At 43.3% G+C, this 21053-nt stretch overlaps 1 protein-coding gene across 1 annotated transcript in view; it reads right to left on the reverse strand.

Moving 5' to 3' along the window:
- LOC308321627 (MAM domain-containing glycosylphosphatidylinositol anchor protein 1-like) overlaps positions 1-21053 on the reverse strand; it is a 165282-nt gene that overhangs the window by 52145 nt on the left and 92084 nt on the right. The window contains exons 4-6 of the mRNA XM_080772615.1: positions 14073-14269; positions 13613-13745; positions 1025-1294 (exon numbers count right to left, since the gene is read on the reverse strand). Coding sequence (XP_080628741.1) covers positions 1025-1294; positions 13613-13745; positions 14073-14269 — 600 coding nt within the window. The remainder of the gene's footprint in view (positions 1-1024; positions 1295-13612; positions 13746-14072; positions 14270-21053) is intronic.

Raw genomic sequence — 21053 nt, forward strand, 5'->3', positions numbered from 1 at the left:
TTCACGATTTTTCTAAAATAGCAGACCTACAAGCTCGTATCGCGGCACTCGGTGCACTCGCTATGAGCTTGTAAATCTGCTATTTTTCAATAGCTAAAGCATAACATAATGCTTTAAAACACCAAAAGGGGTTCCCGCCCAAAATGGGTTAAGTGCACATGCATGTTGTGCATGTGTCTTTACTAGTCTGACATACTGAAGTCAGATGATCAGAGACCTATATGTAAACATCTTTAGGGCCTTCCTTCATATGGGATATCAGGGTTGGTTTTAAAAGCAATAGGCAATGGTTTGTTACTGCTCGTTACTACCATGAAGCCCATTCATGGAACTGAGATTTCCCCACATGTACCAGCAGGCGGAGATCTCTGATCTTATAAGCTATGTGAGACTAGTCTTTGCCTGACTGAGCGCATGTATTAGTCTGTAAGCGTGGGTCGTCTGTCTGACTGTCTGTGTGTCAACTGTTAGTAAGAATAAACACAGAAGCACCCGGGAGGATGTGGACTAAGAAAGGGGAGGGGCCTAACCTGAGTTCCTGTCGTGCCCCCAGAGGCAAAAAACAAAGGGACATTTTTTCCTCCTTTTTTTCGGCCGAATGGATTCCCAGATTGCTCCGATGTGACGTGGGTGTTCAGGTCCATTAAGCAAACGGCAGAAATCCACGGCAGACATTCTGCATGGCAACAACTAACACAAGATACAACACTAATTGCTTCTACTCAGCTCTAATTGGAGAGTGTAAAGATGATTAACAGGCAACAAGAGTAGCCATCAGGGAGAGGGAAACATCTGGGGAATTAGCAAAGATCGCCGATTAACCCCACTTATTCAGACCACGCAATCTAACCCTCCTAAACACATGCACAGACACACAAATTAGCACACCCCCCCCACCACCACCACCACCAACACCACCAACGTGCACACACATGTGCACACGCACACGCACACACACACAAACACGTACACACGCACACACGCACGCACACACACACACAACCTCACACACCCAGCTACTCACTCCTGACTATGAGGCTGACGTATCTCCGCGCAGGGTTCCCCACGTTGTTGACGGCCGTGCAGTTGTAGAAGCCAGCGTCTGTGGCCGTGACGGAGCGCAGCAGCAGTGAGGCGCCACGCACCTGGGCGCTGAGTGGCATGGGACCCGGGTACCGAGACCAGGTGACGGTGGGCATGGGGAAGCCAGCGGTCACCTCACAGACCATCGACACGTCCTGTCCGGGGTCCACCACCAGAGTCTCGTTAACGGACAGACGCAGAGCGGGGGGAGCTTGAGGGGCGGACAGAGAGTGGAATAAAGGTGTGGTTCACTGACAGAGAGTGGAATAAAGGTGTGGTTCACTGACAGAGAGTGGAATAAAGGTGTGGTTCACTGACAGAGAGTGGAATAAAGGTGTGGTTCACTGACAGAGAGTGGAATAAAGGTGTGGTTCACTGACAGAGAGTGGAATAAAGGTGTGGTTCACTGACAGAGAGTGGAATAAAGGTGTGGTTCACTGACATCCTGTGGTTTACTGGCATTCTAGATTATTGATCTGTGATCGTGTAGCAGGGAGTGGCAGTCAATATATACAGTATGTGTATATTATAACAACACATAATTATACAATTATTTAAGAGTTAACAATTATTGCAGTTGGGATTACAGAATACATCCACAATGATTAACGACAATATAGACAATGTTGTTTATATATGCTATCGTTCAGCTTTGCCTCTTGTGACTCACCGGCACACCTCTGTTGTTATTAATATAACTGGAAGAGTACCTACCCTCTTCCGTTCGGTCACATAGACCCAAGAATTCACTATAGGCCATTTGGGGAGTGAGAGTGTATTCATTGTCACACTTCAAGTGGTTGTCAGGTGTGTGAGTGTGAATGTGTGAGCGGTTCAGGAATACAGTGCATGCGTGCATGATCATGTGCGTGTCCAGTGTGACACACATAAAACATGTGATTTCCTGCCACCTCAATTTACACACTCCCAGTGCTTGTCTATTGTTGGAGCCACTACTTGACGAGCAGAGCAGATGAACATGAAATCAGCTCCTAAATGCTCCTCAGTAGCACTTAACGTCACATCGCATTGAGATGAGCCTCTGGCAAAGTCAATATCATTTCAGAGAGCTGGGATAAAGTACATCTGCGCACCACTTGACTGCTAAACACCACAGCAATAGACAAGTAGCTGACCTGATCACGACTATTTATTTATATACCGGTATATATTTTTTAAATTTGTCCCATTGTGCTGGCTATACAAATTGCACTCTGCACGTGTGTGCGTGCGGAGGTGTTTGCCCATACTTATTTCTATACTTATGTCTCCACAAGTATTGTAGTTGGTTGTTTTATGGTTATTTCGTTTAGGCTTTATTTATACTTTGCTGTGCAATGCCGTCACACAAGCTCACAACATGTTGAGATGCGATGTTGTGAGTTTGTAAATCAGTCATTTTGGGTGCATGACACCAGTTAAATTAATATGTAATTACCATCATAAATTATGTTATACATGTATAAGTATATACATTACATGTGTATGTGTATTGGCTATGTGAATTTTATACGTGTGTGCGTGCGTGCGTGCGTATGCACACACATTTGTGCGCACTTTGCGTGGGTGTTTAGATGGTGTGCTTTAGTGCCTGTCCACATGGGGGTGGGTATGTGCATGAAGGTTTCCCTCTGTGCATGCTAATCGCTAAACCAAAGCCCCGGGCTTGTCTCCTCAGCATGATCTCATGTGAACGTGATTCCTATAACTGATCAACCAGGAAAAGTACTGGATGACTCCAAATCCTCCCAAAGCACGTGCGGTGAACAGAGGGGGGAGAAAAAGACACTGACTGTTCCAGACAGAGATCAATCACAGCTCAGCAGTATCGAAAAAACACAAAGAGGTCAGAGCAACGGGAGAGAGAATCACGGAATATGCGGTACAGAGAATGAGAGTGCACGAGAATGGGGAGAAGACAGAATGAACACTATAAAAATGTGCCCCTCGGAACACAGGTCTCTGCCAGGGCATGGTATAGCAATGTTTCACGGCAATCGGGCGGTGCATCCCTGATTCGAGGCATTTTGTTCAAAACAGGCCACATACGTACAGTAGGCTGCAAAGTAGCGTGACAGCATGTTGCGGGTTCGAAACCCGATCCCGACGAGCTTTACTGTGTGTCACTCCCCATTTCCTGTCAGTCTACTCTCCTATCAATAAAGGCGTAAAAGCCCCAAAATAAATAAATAAAATCATCGTGCACCATCCATTCATTGTCACTGGGAATTGAATGTTTGTGTGGGGTTGACTACTTTGTTCACCATCACTGGTAAGATGATTTTTTTCCAACCAGTCCCTCTTGGGCAGGTAGTGGCTCAGCAGCGGTGGTTCAGGGGTAGAGTGGCCGGATGGTAACCGCGAGGTTAGAAACCGGGCTCTCCCAGAGTTAGTGTCAAAGTGTCCTTGATCAAGACACTGAAGCCCTAATTGCTCCTGATGTGCTGGTTGCTGCCTTGCATGGTTTCCGCCGCCATCGATGTGTGTGTGAATGTGTGTGTGTGTGTGTGTGTGTGTGTGTGTGTGTGTGTGTGTGTGTGTGTGTGTGTGAATGGGGGAATGCAATGCACAATCTATGTGAAGCAGCTCGGATAAAGGCGCTATATAAATGCACCATTTACCATTTGGGCATGGAGTTGAAAATGCGACAGTGGTTTTTACCCTGGAAACTTCTGGCTTTGCCGCCTTCTACATCCAAGTGGAAGTGATGTGCTGTCATGACACTCTGCAGAGAAGGAGAACTATTTTCACACAGTTCATGTCAGGCAGCCAGAAGTAAAGGTCACACTAATTAGAACCAGAATATCTTTAACTGTTGAAGAACTGTTCGAGACTGTCTCACTTACGGTACAATCATTCAAAGAAACGCACGCACGCACACACACCATAATGAGATAGAAAACTAATATTCTGTTTTCGCAAAGTGAATACAGAATGCTGGGTGATGAAAGGTGTCTGAGTTTTTTGGCTTCGCTCAGGAAATAAACAAACGTCACCTCAGAGCCAAGACATCTGAACTGAAACAGACATGCTCCCATACATAGAAATGCACAGACAGGTATCTAGCCAATTACCAGCAGCAGTGTGTGTGACTGCTGTGAACCTGTTTTCATTCAGGGCAGAATAATGTCGCCTGCTTTAATTTGGACCCCATGCAGTCACCCTGTTGTCATCCTGATGCATTCTGACTACACTGCCTAGAAAAACTGAATATTAATCATACGTAAAGTTATTGCAACAATCGCCTCTGTTATTTTGAGATTGTCACAGTCAAAATTGAAGCTCTGAGATAAATTAGGGCTGTTTTCGTTTGCTGTTGATTTTTCGGGCCATAAATACAAAGGCTCATAATAGAATCGCAGGCTTCCATAAAGAAAATGTGTTTTTCTTTTGCTTAAATCTAAATTCCTATAGTACTGTATTATATTTAAATAGTGCACACTCTCTGTAGGTCTCCATGATGTGTGTATTGAACACATTCTCTGCAGGTCTTCATATTGAATGTGGGTAGATATGTATCTATTGAACTATAGTCGTTTTATGCAACTCTCCATATTGAATATGTTTAGGTATTTCTATTGAACCACAGTCACATTCTCTGCAGGTCTCCATATTGAATGTGGGTAGGTATTTATCTATTGAACCACAGTCACATTCTCTGCAGGTATCCATATTGAATGTGGGTAGGTATTTATCTATTGAACTACGCAGCTCTCCATATTGAATATGTTTAGGTATTTCTATTGAACCACAGTCACATTCTCTGCAGGTCTCCATATTGAATGTGGGTAGGTATTTATCTATTGAACTACGCAGCTCTCCATATTGAATGTGTTTAGGTATTTCTATTGAACCACAGTCACATTCTCTGCAGGTCTCCATATTGAATGTGGGTAGGTATTTATCTATTGAACTACGCAGCTCTCCATATTGAATATGTTTAGGTATTTCTATTGAACCACAGTCACATTCTCTGCAGGTCTCCATATTGAATGTGGGTAGGTATTTATCTATTGAACTACGCAGCTCTCCATATTGAATGTGTTTAGGTATTTCTATTGAACCACAGTCACATTCTCTGCAGGTCTCCATATTGAATGTGGGTAGGTATTTATCTATTGAACTATGCAGCTCTCCATATTGAATGTGGGTAGGTACCTGTGTGGTCAGAAGACAGGTCAAGTGTCACAGCTAAGAGCTGCTGAGTCCACTGAAATTCACCAACAGGTGAGAGGTTGAAATGGCTCAGAGGCATTTATCCATGATACCCTGATCCCCTCTAAATCCCACCACACACTTCAGTCTGATAGGGCTAAAGCCCACATCCGCAGGTTTTTTTTCCCCGTTTTTTTTTCTTCCAGCATATTTACTGTATATGGCTGTACGTATACTGTACATGTGCTGTAGCCTACTTACATACAACAATAATGACCGACAAGCTATAGCCTTTCAATCTGAGGTTCAGATGGAATATGTTGACCATTGTTATACACAGAATATGGGTATAAATTGATGCTGGACACAGGTTTAGAATTTTTCATTATTTCTTATTTCCTTTTCTTTTTTGCAATATCACTTTTCTAATTAGTTTTCAAAGCAGGGTTGTTAGTGTCAATTCTTTTTCATTTGGAGAAAAGGCTTAGTTGTAGATATTATAGTTTTAGTTTTCTATGTGGTAATCAGGGGCGAGATTAAATCACCCCCCCCCCAAAGCAAACTAAAATGTTATAGTTTCAAGTCAAGTTTTAAACTGTATAAGCCATCACTGGCACTGCTGGACTCTAAAAGACCACGGATTAGGCCTTTAAAATGGACAGCAGAAAGCCGAATCTAGGCTTTCACCACCCTGAGTGAGTTAATCCCCAGAGAGAGAGAGAGAGAGAGAGAGAGAGACCCCGATGGACATAGGAAGCAATCCATTCCTCTAATAGACCTTGGGAGGTTCATCCTCTCCTCTAATCTCAGATTGCAATCTCCATAATGAAAGAGGAGCACAGAGGCTCAAAGAACTAGTGTGTATACATGTGCACTAACATTCCTGCAATGTACACATACGCACGCACAGACCTATCCTAACAACGGTTGCATGCGGTTATACCTCACACTGAAGACTCTTAACTGACACTACATTTGGATGGAGTTTAATCAACAAATAGATGGCACTGCCATCCCCTATTATATCAAATTATGACAGTGAGTAAAGCAACGCCCCTCAGGTACAAATTACCTTTCAAAGACTTGACAGCTGTAATCTTCTTTTTTCCCATGGCATGAATACAGCACTATAGTCAAAATTGAGCAGTGCAGTAGGAAAAGGACTGAGCAAAAACCTGAGTGTTAGTTATATTAGTTGTAAGCCTAATAATGCAGAGGGATGGGGGAGAGAGAGAGAGAGAGAGACCCAGATGAATGCTCTGCATGTATACAGAATGTGTGTTGACTGTGCTGGGGGCTAACTGTGTCTCTCCCACTCCCAAGCAGCAGCGGAGTGTAACATTTCAATGCAAAACTGTTATACGGGAATGAAAAAAAGGCCTTGCTGATTTGTTGGCGAATGGCGATAAATTAACTTGTCAGATGTTCGCCTTTTGCACTGGATTCTTCATTAAGGAATATCGTCAATGGCACTGTGGCTCATGTGAACATACCGTACATGAATAAAGCTCTGTTCAAGGCAAAATGATTGGACAGCTTATATTCACGTTGTCCTTCTGTAGAAGGAATTAAACCACAATACTTGGAGAAAGCTGAGCCATCAAGGCTTTTACTGATTGAACCATTGATTCCGAACTTCTATTTAAAAACACAATCCCCGCCGTGATTAATTAAATAATGATTACTATATGGCAGGATATCGCCACCACTAAAATGCGTAGGCTATTTATTCAGTTGTATAAATGTGTTTGATCCGATCTAGTGGAAAGGCTCACATTAGCTTCAGATGGCTATCTGTTGTTAGCTTAGACACTGGACTGCGCCATCTTGGTTGGCACGCTTTCAGTCGCTTTAGACTCCAAATCCCCCTCCCAGGCGGCATTTCTGGTCAAAACAACGCTTATTGCACGGAGCATGGCGGTCGCAGTAATAGTTACTGGAAAAAAGTAATAATATTACAGAAAGTAACATATTACTTAAGTTACTTGACAACACTGCACACATCAGAGAAGAGGACACGTCATGCATGGGACAGAATCCTCGGACAGAGATGCAGTGTGTCAAGAAACAGAGGATCTGAAGGGATTGCACTGTAGTCAATATAGCTAGCTGTATTGGAGGCATCTCTTCAACTCAGAAATATGCCGCCCACTAAACCACTGTTCTGAGATGAGTGAGACAAGCCAAATTAGAGGAAGATTAAGTGATCAGTGATAAGTCAGTGCATAGCAGGCAATCCTCCACCACAAGTCTGGAGAGAAGCCAACCATGCAGGCGAGGAGACACAGAATGGCTGCTATTTAATGCAGAGCATCAGCACATGAGGTATGTCACTGCCCAGCCACGAGGGTCCCTGAGTACACAGCCATCGCTCTTTCTGCACTCTCGGGGACCGCCGATTGGGCCAAATAGACCGAGCTGAAGGGTTATCTGTATAAGCTGAGCAAAACCAAGTGTCAGGCCCTCATGGACACGGGAGCTTCCCTCTCCCTGGTCCGCTGTGGTCCTGCCTGATGAATTAGTAATGAAGTCCACTCCCCCTCCCCACCTTATTCTGCACATCCTCCATCGCTGCTAAAACATTTGACCATACAGTCTGCCTTAAAGAGTAAAACATACCTGTATTTAGCTGTAGTTTTATACTTGTGCCAGTCTGTCTGCTGGCGTCCCTTTTTGTGCTCATATTAAATGGACTTGCATGATGTCATCCGTATATGCCTATATTCTTGTTCACTCACAATGACGAGGATTCAGACTGTAATAGGAGAGCACAGATAAAAGGACTGCTCCAAATAACGGTGACCAATAAAATACCATTTCTGGTTGGCTGACTTCCAGGACAATTGCATTAACAGATTGGATATCTTCATAGGATAGGGAGAGATGTGGTGAATACTCCCAGGGCTCGCCTCAATAGTCTCAGTGACAATAGCCCTTCAGCGTCGTGAGAGCTTACCAGGTTAGCGTTTCACATTGGAAACACCCTATGCTCATTCACATCTACAGCCTGTACGGGCACAGATACTACCAGAGTGATACGTGAAGCAATGAGTAGTCCAGCCAGCTGGGTTTGACTTCACACATGACCACCCAGCCGTCATTACTGGGCTACTGGCACCGATGACAGCGGTTCACCAGTGTATAGACATGGTGACAGAGGCACTCACAGTACCTGCACTGACAAAAGGAAAGTGGTGTTATGCTCAACAAGATTTGGGGCTGTTTGAAACCACACAACGCTGCAAATGGTCTGCAGTAGCAATGTCGGCTAAATACCGTTGTTATCAGTGGCCTGTTGCATCATAGTTCGTGAGCACCTCAAAAGGTACAGTAGGCAAGACCTTGTGCCTCATTGTCTCTGTCCAAGATGTTTCAGATGACCATGGCTCAGGGTTGGTCCTGCACTTGCAGATCACCAAAGACCCTGATACCAGGGATGAAAAATCACAACCCGGAGAAGAAACGTATGTTTGTGCAAACTGCTGATACGTTGAAGGTAGGCTATAGGCAAGTGCAGCATCAGCAGCGAGTCTGAGCCCTGAGATGTGCCCCGGGCAAGACATTATAGCCAAGCGAGTGGTAGCAACAAGCGGACTGCATCCACTCACATCCACTCACAGTTCCAGTTGCCTACTAATCAGCAGAGAATAGTTTATACTTTCTCAGTTCATTTAAATTGAAATAAATGAATGTGTTAAATTAATTTGAAATAAACATATATATAGGATCGAGTCAACATATAGTCCGTATCCAGAAATATTGATATGCAATGTTTTTAGATCTTTAGCATTTATTTGAACGAGGGAATAAAAAAAGTTAGATTCCCAAGAGCTGAAGGGCGAAAAAGAGACGAAATCAGAGCCATGTAGAGGAGGTCTGGTAGGAGAGGGCAATAAAAGGAAAAAGCACAGAGCAGTAGAACTGAGAAGAGGGGGAGGGAAGATTGTGAGGAGTTGAGAATTATAGCTTCAATTTTCCGGGGAGGCGTGGGTGCAGGGAATGGTTGGATCAGCCATAGCACTTCTCCCAACGTCACGGAATTTATGTGCAACACAGAGGTTTACAACCAGCTAACAAACATCTCTGTCTCACACGATGTTCCATCTCTTACTCACTGTCTCTCTTTCTTTTATCTCACTCATGCTTACTCACTGGCTGCGTCCGAAATCATTCCCTATGCCCCATATAGTGCACTACTTTGAGGTTCCGCCATTTTGTTATAGTGTCCGAATATGTAGTGAGCATTTTTGCACCCTAACGTAGTGGACTGAAGTATCCCACAATGCACCGGGAATTGTAGGGAGCATCCGATGGTCACTACAAAAACACAGCGAAGCAAATCTGCCCCATAATGCATTGCGCAAGCTCGCTCTTGAGCGCACATGCACGCGTTTGCGCACGTGCGCTGCTTCTGCATGCATGCGCTCATTGCGCTCCAACTCAGAAGAGGCAGAAGTTGTACCAGCGAAAGAAATCAACACAAATGTACTTTTTAAACTTTCGTTTTCCCCTCTTTTCTTCCCTGGCGGATCTCGAAGCTACAGATCTCGAGACAAATGATCTGTGCATTTATTTGAAATTGTTTTATTTTATTTATAATAAATCTACTCATTTGCAATAGTATTACTAATCTGATTCATTGTATCACCCAGGCCCAGCGCATGACGTTAGGAGAGGAATCAGTTGCTTGCTGTAGAATATATTTGTGAGATTCTTTATCACAAACGTAGGATACATGCATGTGAGACACATATTAATTGTGTCCGAACATATGTTTTATTAATATTCATTCATTCCTGCCATGAAAATATAAAAAAAAATATGCTATCTAACATTATTTAATTGAATTGCGATAAATGCATTAAAACTTCATTGTGTAGGCAGTCATTTATTGGACTGCTGTTTCTGTTAACACCAAACGTCCGTATTGTGAGCAGAGCTTGTAGATCGGCTACTTTTGGTAATTCTTTACCAAAAGTACCCAAGTAAAAGTATACAAGCTCACAACACGGACGTCGCGCGTTGCTTATAGATCGGCTATTTTTGCCGTATCCCCCCCGCCCCAGGATTAGCGGGGGTTCATGTGGTTGAGATTCAATCATGCTGCTGATATTTTCATATTATTGTCAAGGTTGTGCACTGTTTTCATATTGCTGGATAATGGATATAGCCTAATATTAATGTATTGATAATAATCATAGGCCCATTGTTATGGGCCTATGATTTTAAAATAACCTTTTTATCATAGATATATAGGCCTAAATGCCTGCAAACATATTTTCATTAACCTATTTTTTCTTTATTCATTCATGAATTTAAAAATAACTTTACAAGCTGTCCTTGCAGGGAGGTGACAGCCTGCAGTCACTTATTTGATACAGTCTGTTCCTAGCGAAAATTCAGCAGCAGCGTTTTGATTGGTTTCTTGTAGTCAGTTGATTCTTCATATCCAAATGAGTGAAACGGCCGGGATGATTTGTTTATTTTTCAAACAGTTCTTTATGAGGCGATCTGAAAAAACCTAATGGGGATTTCATGCAAATAAAAAGTACATGAACCCGCGGAACTACAGCGCCCTCTATCGATATTGACGTCAGAGTCGGTGCTCCCCATACAGGGAGTATTGTCCGAAATCATCACTAGCAGAGTCCACTAGAGTCTGGATCCCCGTATGGGGGATAGGGAGTAGGGAACAACCCTAGCAATTCGGACGCAGCCACTCACTTTCTCTTTTACCCCCCCGAGACCGGGCCTGGCTTTGAATATGGTGAGAAGGAGTTTAAAATTGATTCTGAAGGAGATTGGGAGCCAGTGCAGGGACACTAGGAGAAAAAGTACTAGACTAAAATATACGTATGTGACAGTATTTAGTCATATACCCTTAAGAGCATACATTTGTAACTTTCAGGCAAATTATTCCGACCGAATAATTTGTCACGCCATGTCATATGTGACCAAATTTGACTGAGAGACTGCCATTAGATTATTTTTTTGAATTTTCGTTTTTTCATGTCATGTGAAAGCAGGGAATCATAGCTTCAAATTGACATATTGGTTGTTTAGTTTGACATACCAGTTTTGGAGATATGGCTTATAGAGCAGAGTTGGGAAAACAGGATTGAAAGGTTCACTTCTGTGGTCTCTATCATTACACCTAGCTACATGTTTATTTCAGCTCTGACACTTATTTCAGACATGCTCTAGTATGTGAAGAGTCTGCCTGTGCTATTAACTCATATTGAAATTAGTTCATGTTAGTGGTGCAACTCCCCTCTCCCCCTGCCTCTCTCTCCCCCTCCCTCTCCCTCTCCCTCTCTCTCTCTCTCTCTCTCTCTGTTTATGGCACAACAGCGCCACTTTTCCCCCTACTGGTACTCTAAACATAGTCACATAGGTTAGGACGGACATTGGAATGGTTGCACCACTCAAAAAATAATAATAAAGTTTTTATCCTCTGGTGAAAAGCTGGAATTTGCACGATGGCAGGCTCTCCGTCAAATCTGGTCACATATATTGTGCCCAGGTCTCGTGACATCACTATGACATCATCAGGGATGATAGTAAAATCCTCATATAGGAAAGCCCCCATTGTGCCCTGGTCTCGTGACATCACTGTGACATCATAGTAAATCAGGGATCATATGTTGATCCCATCCATCCTCTTCGATGTCTCCCTTTTGACTGATACCTGCCAATTGAAACTCTAGACGGGCCTGCCCCAAAGTTATTATAGAGTTCTCAGCAGGCCCGGAAATTAAATGATAGAAAGGAGGTGAAGCTATACATACAGCCGCGTTCTTGACAGACAACCATGTAGAAAATGTTAGAAGATATAGTTGAGGTGTGAATGACAAGTCTGAGTGATAGTCAGTTCGACTGTCTGACAGTTCAGACTGTCTCTGAGCAAGTATACTCTTTCTGTGTGAATAATATATGTCAGTCTGTACAGTCAGTAGTATAGTTTATCAGTCTACAGGTACTGTATGTGGTTCAATTCAGACGTTGGTTCCATCAGTCTACTCCAAATAAAAGGGGAAGAGGGATGTAATATGTTTTTGTTTTGACAGATATCTGCCATGGGTGCTACACTAATGCATGTAATCAGACTTGCTGATTGACAGCAGGATATTGCTTTCACGACCACATGAGGCACAGCTCATCCACAGTGAGGGTTTAGCTTCACAATACTGACAGGATATTCCATTAGTGCCTGCATGGAACTCAGAAAACACAGCACTAGCTAGTCATCAGACAAGTGTCCAAGTAAGTAAGTAAGTACCTTGGGAACAATGGTTCTCGAGCCATGTGTCCCATTCTGCAGGTCAGTAGCCTGTGTCAGAATGTCAGAATGTAGGCTATACAGTACAGTATCCCCATCATAGGCATCGGTCCGGTGGTTCTGGACAACCGGATCTCGCCATCTGGTCATAGTGGTCAGATTGGCAGTTCTGGGCCACCGCCTATCTGACCAACTCAACGCTGGGCACCACACACACACATTATGGGCATAGCCATGCGGGTCAGTCGGATCGGCGGCTCTGGACAAACTGGATCTCCATTATGTCTAAATATGGGCCAATATGTCCAATCTGCAGTTCTGGACAACCACATGTCCGACCGACTCAATGCCGGGCATGCAGTGCACCCAGAGAAGCACACTAATTCTCCAAGCTGATGTGCAGACTGCTGATGGATTCCTCTGGACATTCCATATATGTTCACATGATGTACAGTTTGTACACGCCTCCAAGTTCTGTTTTGATGAGACACATTGATTGCCACAACATCATGTGACCCAGTCGTTTGGTCCCCAGCCAAGTCCCCCCTCCCCCCAACCCCCACGCATGCACGCACGCACACGCCAAGCCTCAACAGTCTACACCTCTGTGACCTGCTAATAATAACATCACGTGTTGTTCTATTTTATTTGGACAACAGGGCTGGAGAGAGGATTTGTATTCAGTTGCTGGAGGGCATTGCGTGCATGTTCAAATCCCAAGCTAGGATTATGATCTAAAAATCAATCAATCCTCTTGTACCGGCACAGTGAATCAGTGGCAATGACATGACATGACCCACTTGGATAAATCAAATCAAATCAAAGCTGCGATTGAAGCCATATAGGTCTAGTGTGTGAGTGTGTGTGTGGGTGGGTGTGTGTGTGCTTGCACATGTGTGTGACTGTCTGTTTCTCTGTTGAAGGAGGTACTGTTTGGATCACAGGGAAATAGTACATGAACAATACTAAAATGATTACAGTATATTGGCTATTTGGCTGTACAATGACAAACAGAAAATCAATCATCAGAATAGGGAGAATTGCTTACTCCCTGCATCTATTGTTCTATATGGTGTGCGTGCGTGCGTGTCTTACCGGTGGCGTTGGTGAGGCGGAAGGTGACAGCCTTGTCCTGGATCTCACACACGTTTCTAACAGACACCTGGCAGGTGTAATCAGCAAAGTCTCTGGACCTCAGGTTCTTTAACTTCAACACTTTAGTCTCACCCTAGACAACGCACACACGCACGCACGCATGCACACACGCATGCAAGCACGCACGCACGCATTCACGCACACAGATCCTGGTTTTAAAGTACTGAAAGAAACACTTCAAAATCCGTAATATCATAGTTTATCATGGGATTTCCCTTCTTTTTTGCATTTGAATTTGCTGACATGTATAATACATCCAGATTCCTCCAGATGTATTTATAGCACTAGAGATAGACAGAGCTATTATATGCGTGTGCATACCTCATACTGTACAGTATTCTGTATAAAGCTACATTATTATTGTATGTAGTATGTACATATACAGTATGTTCTTCTGTACCTGTGTGTAGAGCGGTTCATAGATGTCAACACCATTGTCCTTGCTCTGCTCGATGGGCGTGTTGCCACGTTTCCAGATGAAGCGTGCGGGCGGGTTGGAGTTGACAGTGCAGCGCAGGAACACCGTCTTCTCCTGGTAGTAACTCCCACGGACGTCGCTGATGGTCTGGTGTACCGTCAGGACTGGTTTGTCCAGGTCTGTTACACACACACACACAAACACACACACACACACACACCCACAAGAGACCAGAGAGAGACAAAGAGTGAAAATGTTGGTGCTGAGGGAACAACTAATGTATCAACCCACGCACCATCACTGTACACTTTAAGCAGTGCTGGATACGTTGAGTAACCACCAGAAATAACGCCTGTATCAGATCAAGTTCCAGAAGAACAGTAAAGATACCTAGTATTGACAGACACTACAGTGAGTGCCAGGAGTGTAGAATATGACTGAACCGAGAACAAATATACTGTATCAGCCTTGTAGGAGCCAATGGCAATGGGGTTTCTATTTGTATTTGTGCAGTGGATTGGGTGATGGCGTATTGATATAGACTTGATAGATGTAGGCATCACATCAGCACTGTGGTGGTGCTGGGAGTGTCTCTGTGGGTATAGCCCATAGACTGAAAAAAGAATATGGACAAACAGGGCTCGAAATTAACTTTTTTACTTGGTAGCACTGGTGCTCCCAATTTCAAAATGAAGGAGCACCAGAAAAAAATTAGGAGCACCCACCAAAATCTAAGGAGCACCAATATGTAATCGATTTTTTACATTCATAAAAACAATAATATAACGTGTGGTTTACAAATACCATAAAATGACTAAAGTATAAAAATACATGCCAGAATTTAAAATGTAGTGTCCAGACTTTCTGTCCCTCATCCATCCATCTCTTCAAAGAGGCCGAGGCATCAAACATATCCAGTTGAGGACCCTCTAGTCTACACTGATTCCGGCCAGTCACATCACCCGTTTTCTTTTTCTTTGTTTTGTGTTTTTCACCTTCATAGCCTATTTAGATCATAAAATTAGAATTTCTAATATAAAATAATTTCTATGTAAAACATGGTATTTATAGCTATGCCTACTCACTATGCCTACCACTTCAGTGCTGGAAAATTACTCTAATGTTATACTTAAGTAAAAGTAGCAATACTGCTGCTATGTAGAAACCAGGTAGAAACACTTACAGGTCTGCTATTCTCTCTCCCTCCCCCTCTCTCATTCCCTCCCTCTCTCTCATTCTCTCTCTCGCTCTCTCTCTCTTGCAAGCGCGCTAGCGCACACACACACACACACACACACACACACACACACACACACACATGCCGGTCCGCCACTAGCTGGCTAGAGGCTCCGGTCTTTTCTGAATCGCTGTCTTGAAATAATGTACTTTCTGACACAATGTGAGCGATGCAGCGCTCAACGTTGTCCCGTACCGTTGTGTCAAAGAGTAGTTAACTACACACGTTGGTTTGTTAGCATCAAGTGCTAGTGCAGCTAGCAGACAGGAGCAGTGCAGTGGATGTCAGAGAGCGGCTCAGAGCGCCCGTTTTTGTACAATCGATCGTTGTAGCCAGGCGCACCACAGTAATTATTTGTAGTGGCACTCGTGCTCCCAAATATATTTTTAGGTCGCAAAGGTTCAAATTCAGGCGCATTTGCGACCAAAATGGTCGCTATTTCGAGCCCTGACAAAGCGTTCTCCGGGTCTGATATGGACGTAAGATGAAGCCTGTCAGTAAATCGCCATCTTTCTAGATCCGTTTGGGCCCAGCTGGCCATTGTCTGGCCCAGACAACGAGGCGGGACTTACTCCCTTCTTCTTCATTGGTTTTTATTTTGACTCGAGCGGGGGGGTGGTCCCGATCATAGACTGCAACGGTAGCCACGTCCCTCACCATAAATTTCCAAAAATAATATTATGACATGATAAATGAGACTTTAAATATAGTGACTGGAAGCAGAAAGTATTCATGACCATGTTTATTTAATACAGTCTAGGTGAAGTTGGGCCCAAATATATGGACCTCTATGGAGCTATGGTTTTCTTTGGGCCCAATGACAGCGCCACAATAGGCCATTATATGAACTTTCAGTAAGTCAGGATTTCCTACTGGCTTCAGACACTATTGGCTTCACTGCCCTGGTATAGCCTCCAGCTAATTACAAATGATGGTCCACACCGCTCACCTTATGCTGATTATGCTGATTTATGCTGACTCATGATTTTGGTGTGAATGTTTTTAGTACTGACTTTTGATCATTCATTGTTCACCATGCATGGCCCCATTCTAATGTCAGTGCAAATTAACAGAAAAGCCAATCAAGGATTTGACGATCAGCTCACTGCCAAAGCATTAGTAAACTAGAAAGGTCGCAATTTTGAAAAATTGCAAAGTGTGGTTGCCGCAAACGCTTACATAGGCCCATCCCACTAATTTTGCTAGCCAATTACAATTTCGCTTCACCCTTGCGATCATTTGTAAGTAATTCGGAGAGGTTTTATCCCCCCCCAAAAAAAAAAATCCCTGCAACAAACGGTTGAATTCTCCCCCTATGGATGAAGATGGAATTGCTTTTGGAACTTAGTTGATTGAACCACCCGCGACATGTGATGACTGTGGATGACAAAGAGTGAACATGTTGGTGCTGAGGGAACAACTAATGTATCAACTCACGCACCATCACTGTACACTTTAAGCAGTGCTGGATACGTTGAGTAACCACCAGAAATAACGCCTGTATCAGATCAAGTTCCAGAAGAACAGTAAAGATACCTAGTATTGAGAGACACTACAGTGAGTGCCAGGAGTGACTGAACCAAAAAAACATATACTTTGGACAAAATATGTAGAACGAGGAGCAAAAAGTGTGTTTTCGATCAAATTCAAAATGGCGGAAAATCTATCCTGATGGAAATGGGAGAGATGCATCATGACCCACGGAATCCAGGGAATTTTTTTTTTTGATTTTACGACCTACGGTTGAAGAGTTATACACCAAAACGTAAAGTGGGCTGTTATAGCGCCACCATAAGGCCGACCGATAACATTACAAGTTAATTAATTTTAGTAATTATTATGAACCTACCCTCCAAGTTTTGTAACTATAGTGCTTACGGTCTCCGAGGAAAAAATACTTGAAAGTGATTTTTCGCATTTTCCCATTCATGTCAATGGGTAAATTTTATTCACAATTTATTCACATAGATGAATATCAATTAAACTATACTATACTATACTGTACTGTACTGTACTGTCAAAACTGTGGGAGGAGTAGCAGTCTGAAGTTTAGGGATACTCTAGAAACAATAAAGTGTTACGTGCACTATTGCAAAATGCAAAATCTTTAAACAGAGCGAAAACCTAATTTTAAAAGTGTTGTAAAAGTAACAAGTAAGTTAACAAGCTCCTGCAAATTCTGACAATGCTCAAGCCGTTCCATCTCATCTTCACAACGTATCTGCACTGTATGAACTCCCCCCCCCCCCCCCCCCCCCCCAAGGTCACTGAACTCTGCCCCCCTTCCGTCCCTCCATCCCTCTACCCATCTGAACTCATGCTTATATCTTAGCATGTTAGAAAGTGTGGGGGTGGGTGTGCATACTGTATATAATATATATGCTTATATTATCCTCATCATGCACTGCTTGCACTGTACAGATTGTTCTTCTCAGATCATTATGCTGGTTCTACCATCTACTTATTACTATTTATCCTATTCATTTCATATTCATATATATATATATATATATTCATATACATTACTGTACATACTGTAAATTGTTTTTGTATTTATTCTTTCAATACTGCATTACTGTACTGCACTTCTCATCGCTATGATTCACACAAACACACAAAGCTGGGCATAGGCTGCTATACCCTCAAAAAAGTAAACCCACAGTGGGATTTTAAGCAACAATCTACGGAACATGGAGTTAATATCTTAACACAGTGAGTTACTCCATCATTTGAATGCATATGGGGAATGGCCCGTTCAGGGCAAGCTTCTATTTTCTGCTCTGGACTTACATCACAGCATCTGCAGCCTCAGCACTTTGGCTGTGAGGTTTGAGCTCCAGCTGGTGTCAGTATTCTGTTTGGCATCGACACGTGTGACCAGGGCGGCGGGCTTCACTTAGCCCCCTCTGGTGAACGCTTAGCCCCCCCTAAGACCTCCTCCCCACAAAGCCTATTGACTGACTTCTGTGTAAACCAAACTTAATTCGACCCCGCTCTAAATAACCAGCCTGAGTCACAATTTTCTGGAGCTGTCGCTTCGTGTGACTGGCACACAAACACACATTAACAAGTCTAAACTTCTGCTCATTTCACCAGCACAGGTGGCATAATACATTCTCTGGCTGCCGTTTGAAACCAAATCTGCATTGTTTTGAAGAGGTTGGGTCAGGATCTAATGGCGAGTCATAGGGAAAATAAAGTGCCTCCCCAGGCAAAAACACCGGACAGACTAAAAGTTGTGCACTTAGTACTTACTTTTCTCATTTTATCTAAAGCTGCTACCAATCTGCTATAACCCGACATACCATTTCTCCAAATTGAAAATATTACACATTGAGATGCAATTGAAATAAAACTTTACATTCCTCCATAATTTAACTCAATTCAGTCTAAAAGGTTGAGCTATTTAGCTCACTGTGAACACTCATTTGAAGACAAAGATATCCCGTAGCTTGAAAACAAAAGGCTCAGCTTGAAACCAGACAACAGAATGTAGTTTGACGGTGGTCAGGCTGTGCTGGCAGCCTAAACCCACAGCAGGCTTTCAAAACCTGGGCAGCCATTAAAAAAACACAGCCTCCGCTGCCTTGGTGGTCCTGGGTGGATGAGTGTGTACAGTATGTGTTTGGGTCCATGTTTGTGAGTGGAAATGTGTGTATACAGTACTTACAGTGTGTGTGTGTGTGTGTGTGTGTGTGTGTGTGTGTGTGTGTGTGCGCGTGTGTAATACAATCAAGTGTAAAGTCGGCCAAATCCCCATTGTAATCAACAGTGTGGTCATTCTATATCCCCCTATATAGAGAGACCTTCTAGGCCATAATGAGAGAACTGCAGTGTTGAAAAGCACTTTTTGGCTTCATATCCGGAGCATTCTTGCCCCCACACCCACACCCACCCACCCACCCACCCACACACCCACACACACACACACACACACACACACACACACAGCAAGTGTGTGAAATGAAAAGATCATGAGATGTTGTCTGAATACTAATCAAATTAAAACAAGATGCTACCAGCTCAGCGAAGCCCTCTGCCTTTTGCAGCTTGCAAAACTGGGGCAAAATAAGTACAAGGAAAAGGTGACAAGATGCTAAAAACCATCTATTCATGTCCCACTTTACTGTAAGTTACTGTCAGTGACACTGATATGTTTTCATAATCCAGGCTCCCCAGGTGAGACTTACTTTACTCTATTTGGACAATTAAGTGAACAGAGACAACATGAAACTTTAATGACGGTTTTGATTTCCCCAAAGTGCTGCTTTGTGCACTGGATCAATTCCACAGCGAGGCCATTGTCTACTTTAAACTTCTTGTGGTTTCAGAGTTTCTCAAATCGCCGTCCTCTGAGAAATGAGACACTAGTCCTGACATGAAATCATTTTGTTGCTCTTTTAAGAATCCAATGCACAACAATGGTAAAGCACTACCTTGTAATGACTCAACGAGAATAATTTCACAGTTCAATTAAACAAGAACAATATCCTTTGATTTAATTGAATGAAAAACGTGTCTCTGGATGTTTGCTTCAAGCTGAATGAAGCAAATGTTATACTTAATGTGTAGGGTCAGGCAAATGAGGCCTGCTCCAAAGAAGCAACACTCTTGTAAAATTGTTGACAGCATACATATTGAAATGTTATACAGTACACTGCACCAAATATGATTATTTGGTGGGTCACTCACAGCCTGAAAAGCTTGACTGGCAAACTTGAGTTAGGAAAGTATGCTCCAACAGTGGGATTGAAAACTTCAGGTCAAAGAAGAGGAAATACATTTCCACTTGTTCAAATACATGTGGAAGTGGAAATGTATGAGTATTTTGTCCTGTTTGACCTGAAGTTTGAGACATTTTTTTGGTTACCATTGATGTCGATTGTCGAGGCAAACACCTTGTGTCTCCATATTTCTCAGTTTTACTTTTTTGTTTTTTCGTAAAATAATGCCCTACTTTGTCATACTACAGTGTCAAACTAAAGTACAAAAATAGATTATCTGGTACAAGCTCCACATGCTGTGGATATGTACATAAACACGCATGCACGCATGCATGCACACACACACACACACACGCACACACACACACACACACACGCACGCACGCACACATAGTCAGATGTAGAAGTGAGTGTAAAAGACAACAATTATCACCTTTACAGCAGAGGTCACAGAGGTCACAGTTACATTACAGATACATTTACAGTAATCTCTCAAGACAGATTTAGAGCTCTGCAGCTGAATGTAGATTTGTTGTTATTGGGAATGGAAACAACGGAGCACCACCTGAAATGGAGGGCTAAAGAAGAGTGAACGGGCCGTCATCTGGACGCGCGTGTGTTTATGTGTGTGTGTGTGTGTGTGTGTGTGCGTGCGCGTGTGTGCGTGCGTGTGTTTATGTGTGTGTGTGTGTGTGTGTGTGTGTGCGCGTGCGTGCGTGCGTGTGTGTGTGGGTGTGGGTGTGAGTGTGTGCCACGCTGACCTCCGGCTTCAGTTTCGTTTTACTCCCTGAGGAAAACGCCTAGGAGTCCAAATCCTTTTTGATTTCCAATAACATGACCTGGTCCTATACTCTCTCTGTGTGTGTGTGTGTGTGTGTGTGTGTGTGTGTGTGTGTGTGTGTGTGTGTGTGTGTGTGTGTGTGTGCATGTATACGTGTGCGTGTGTATGCGTGTGTACATGTGCGTGCGTGGGTGCTTGTGCGCATGTGTGTGTGTGTGTCT

This window comes from Protomyctophum bolini (assembly GCF_963924005.1).
Source record: "Protomyctophum bolini genome assembly, chromosome: 1".
Classification (NCBI taxonomy): domain Eukaryota; kingdom Metazoa; phylum Chordata; class Actinopteri; order Myctophiformes; family Myctophidae; genus Protomyctophum; species Protomyctophum bolini.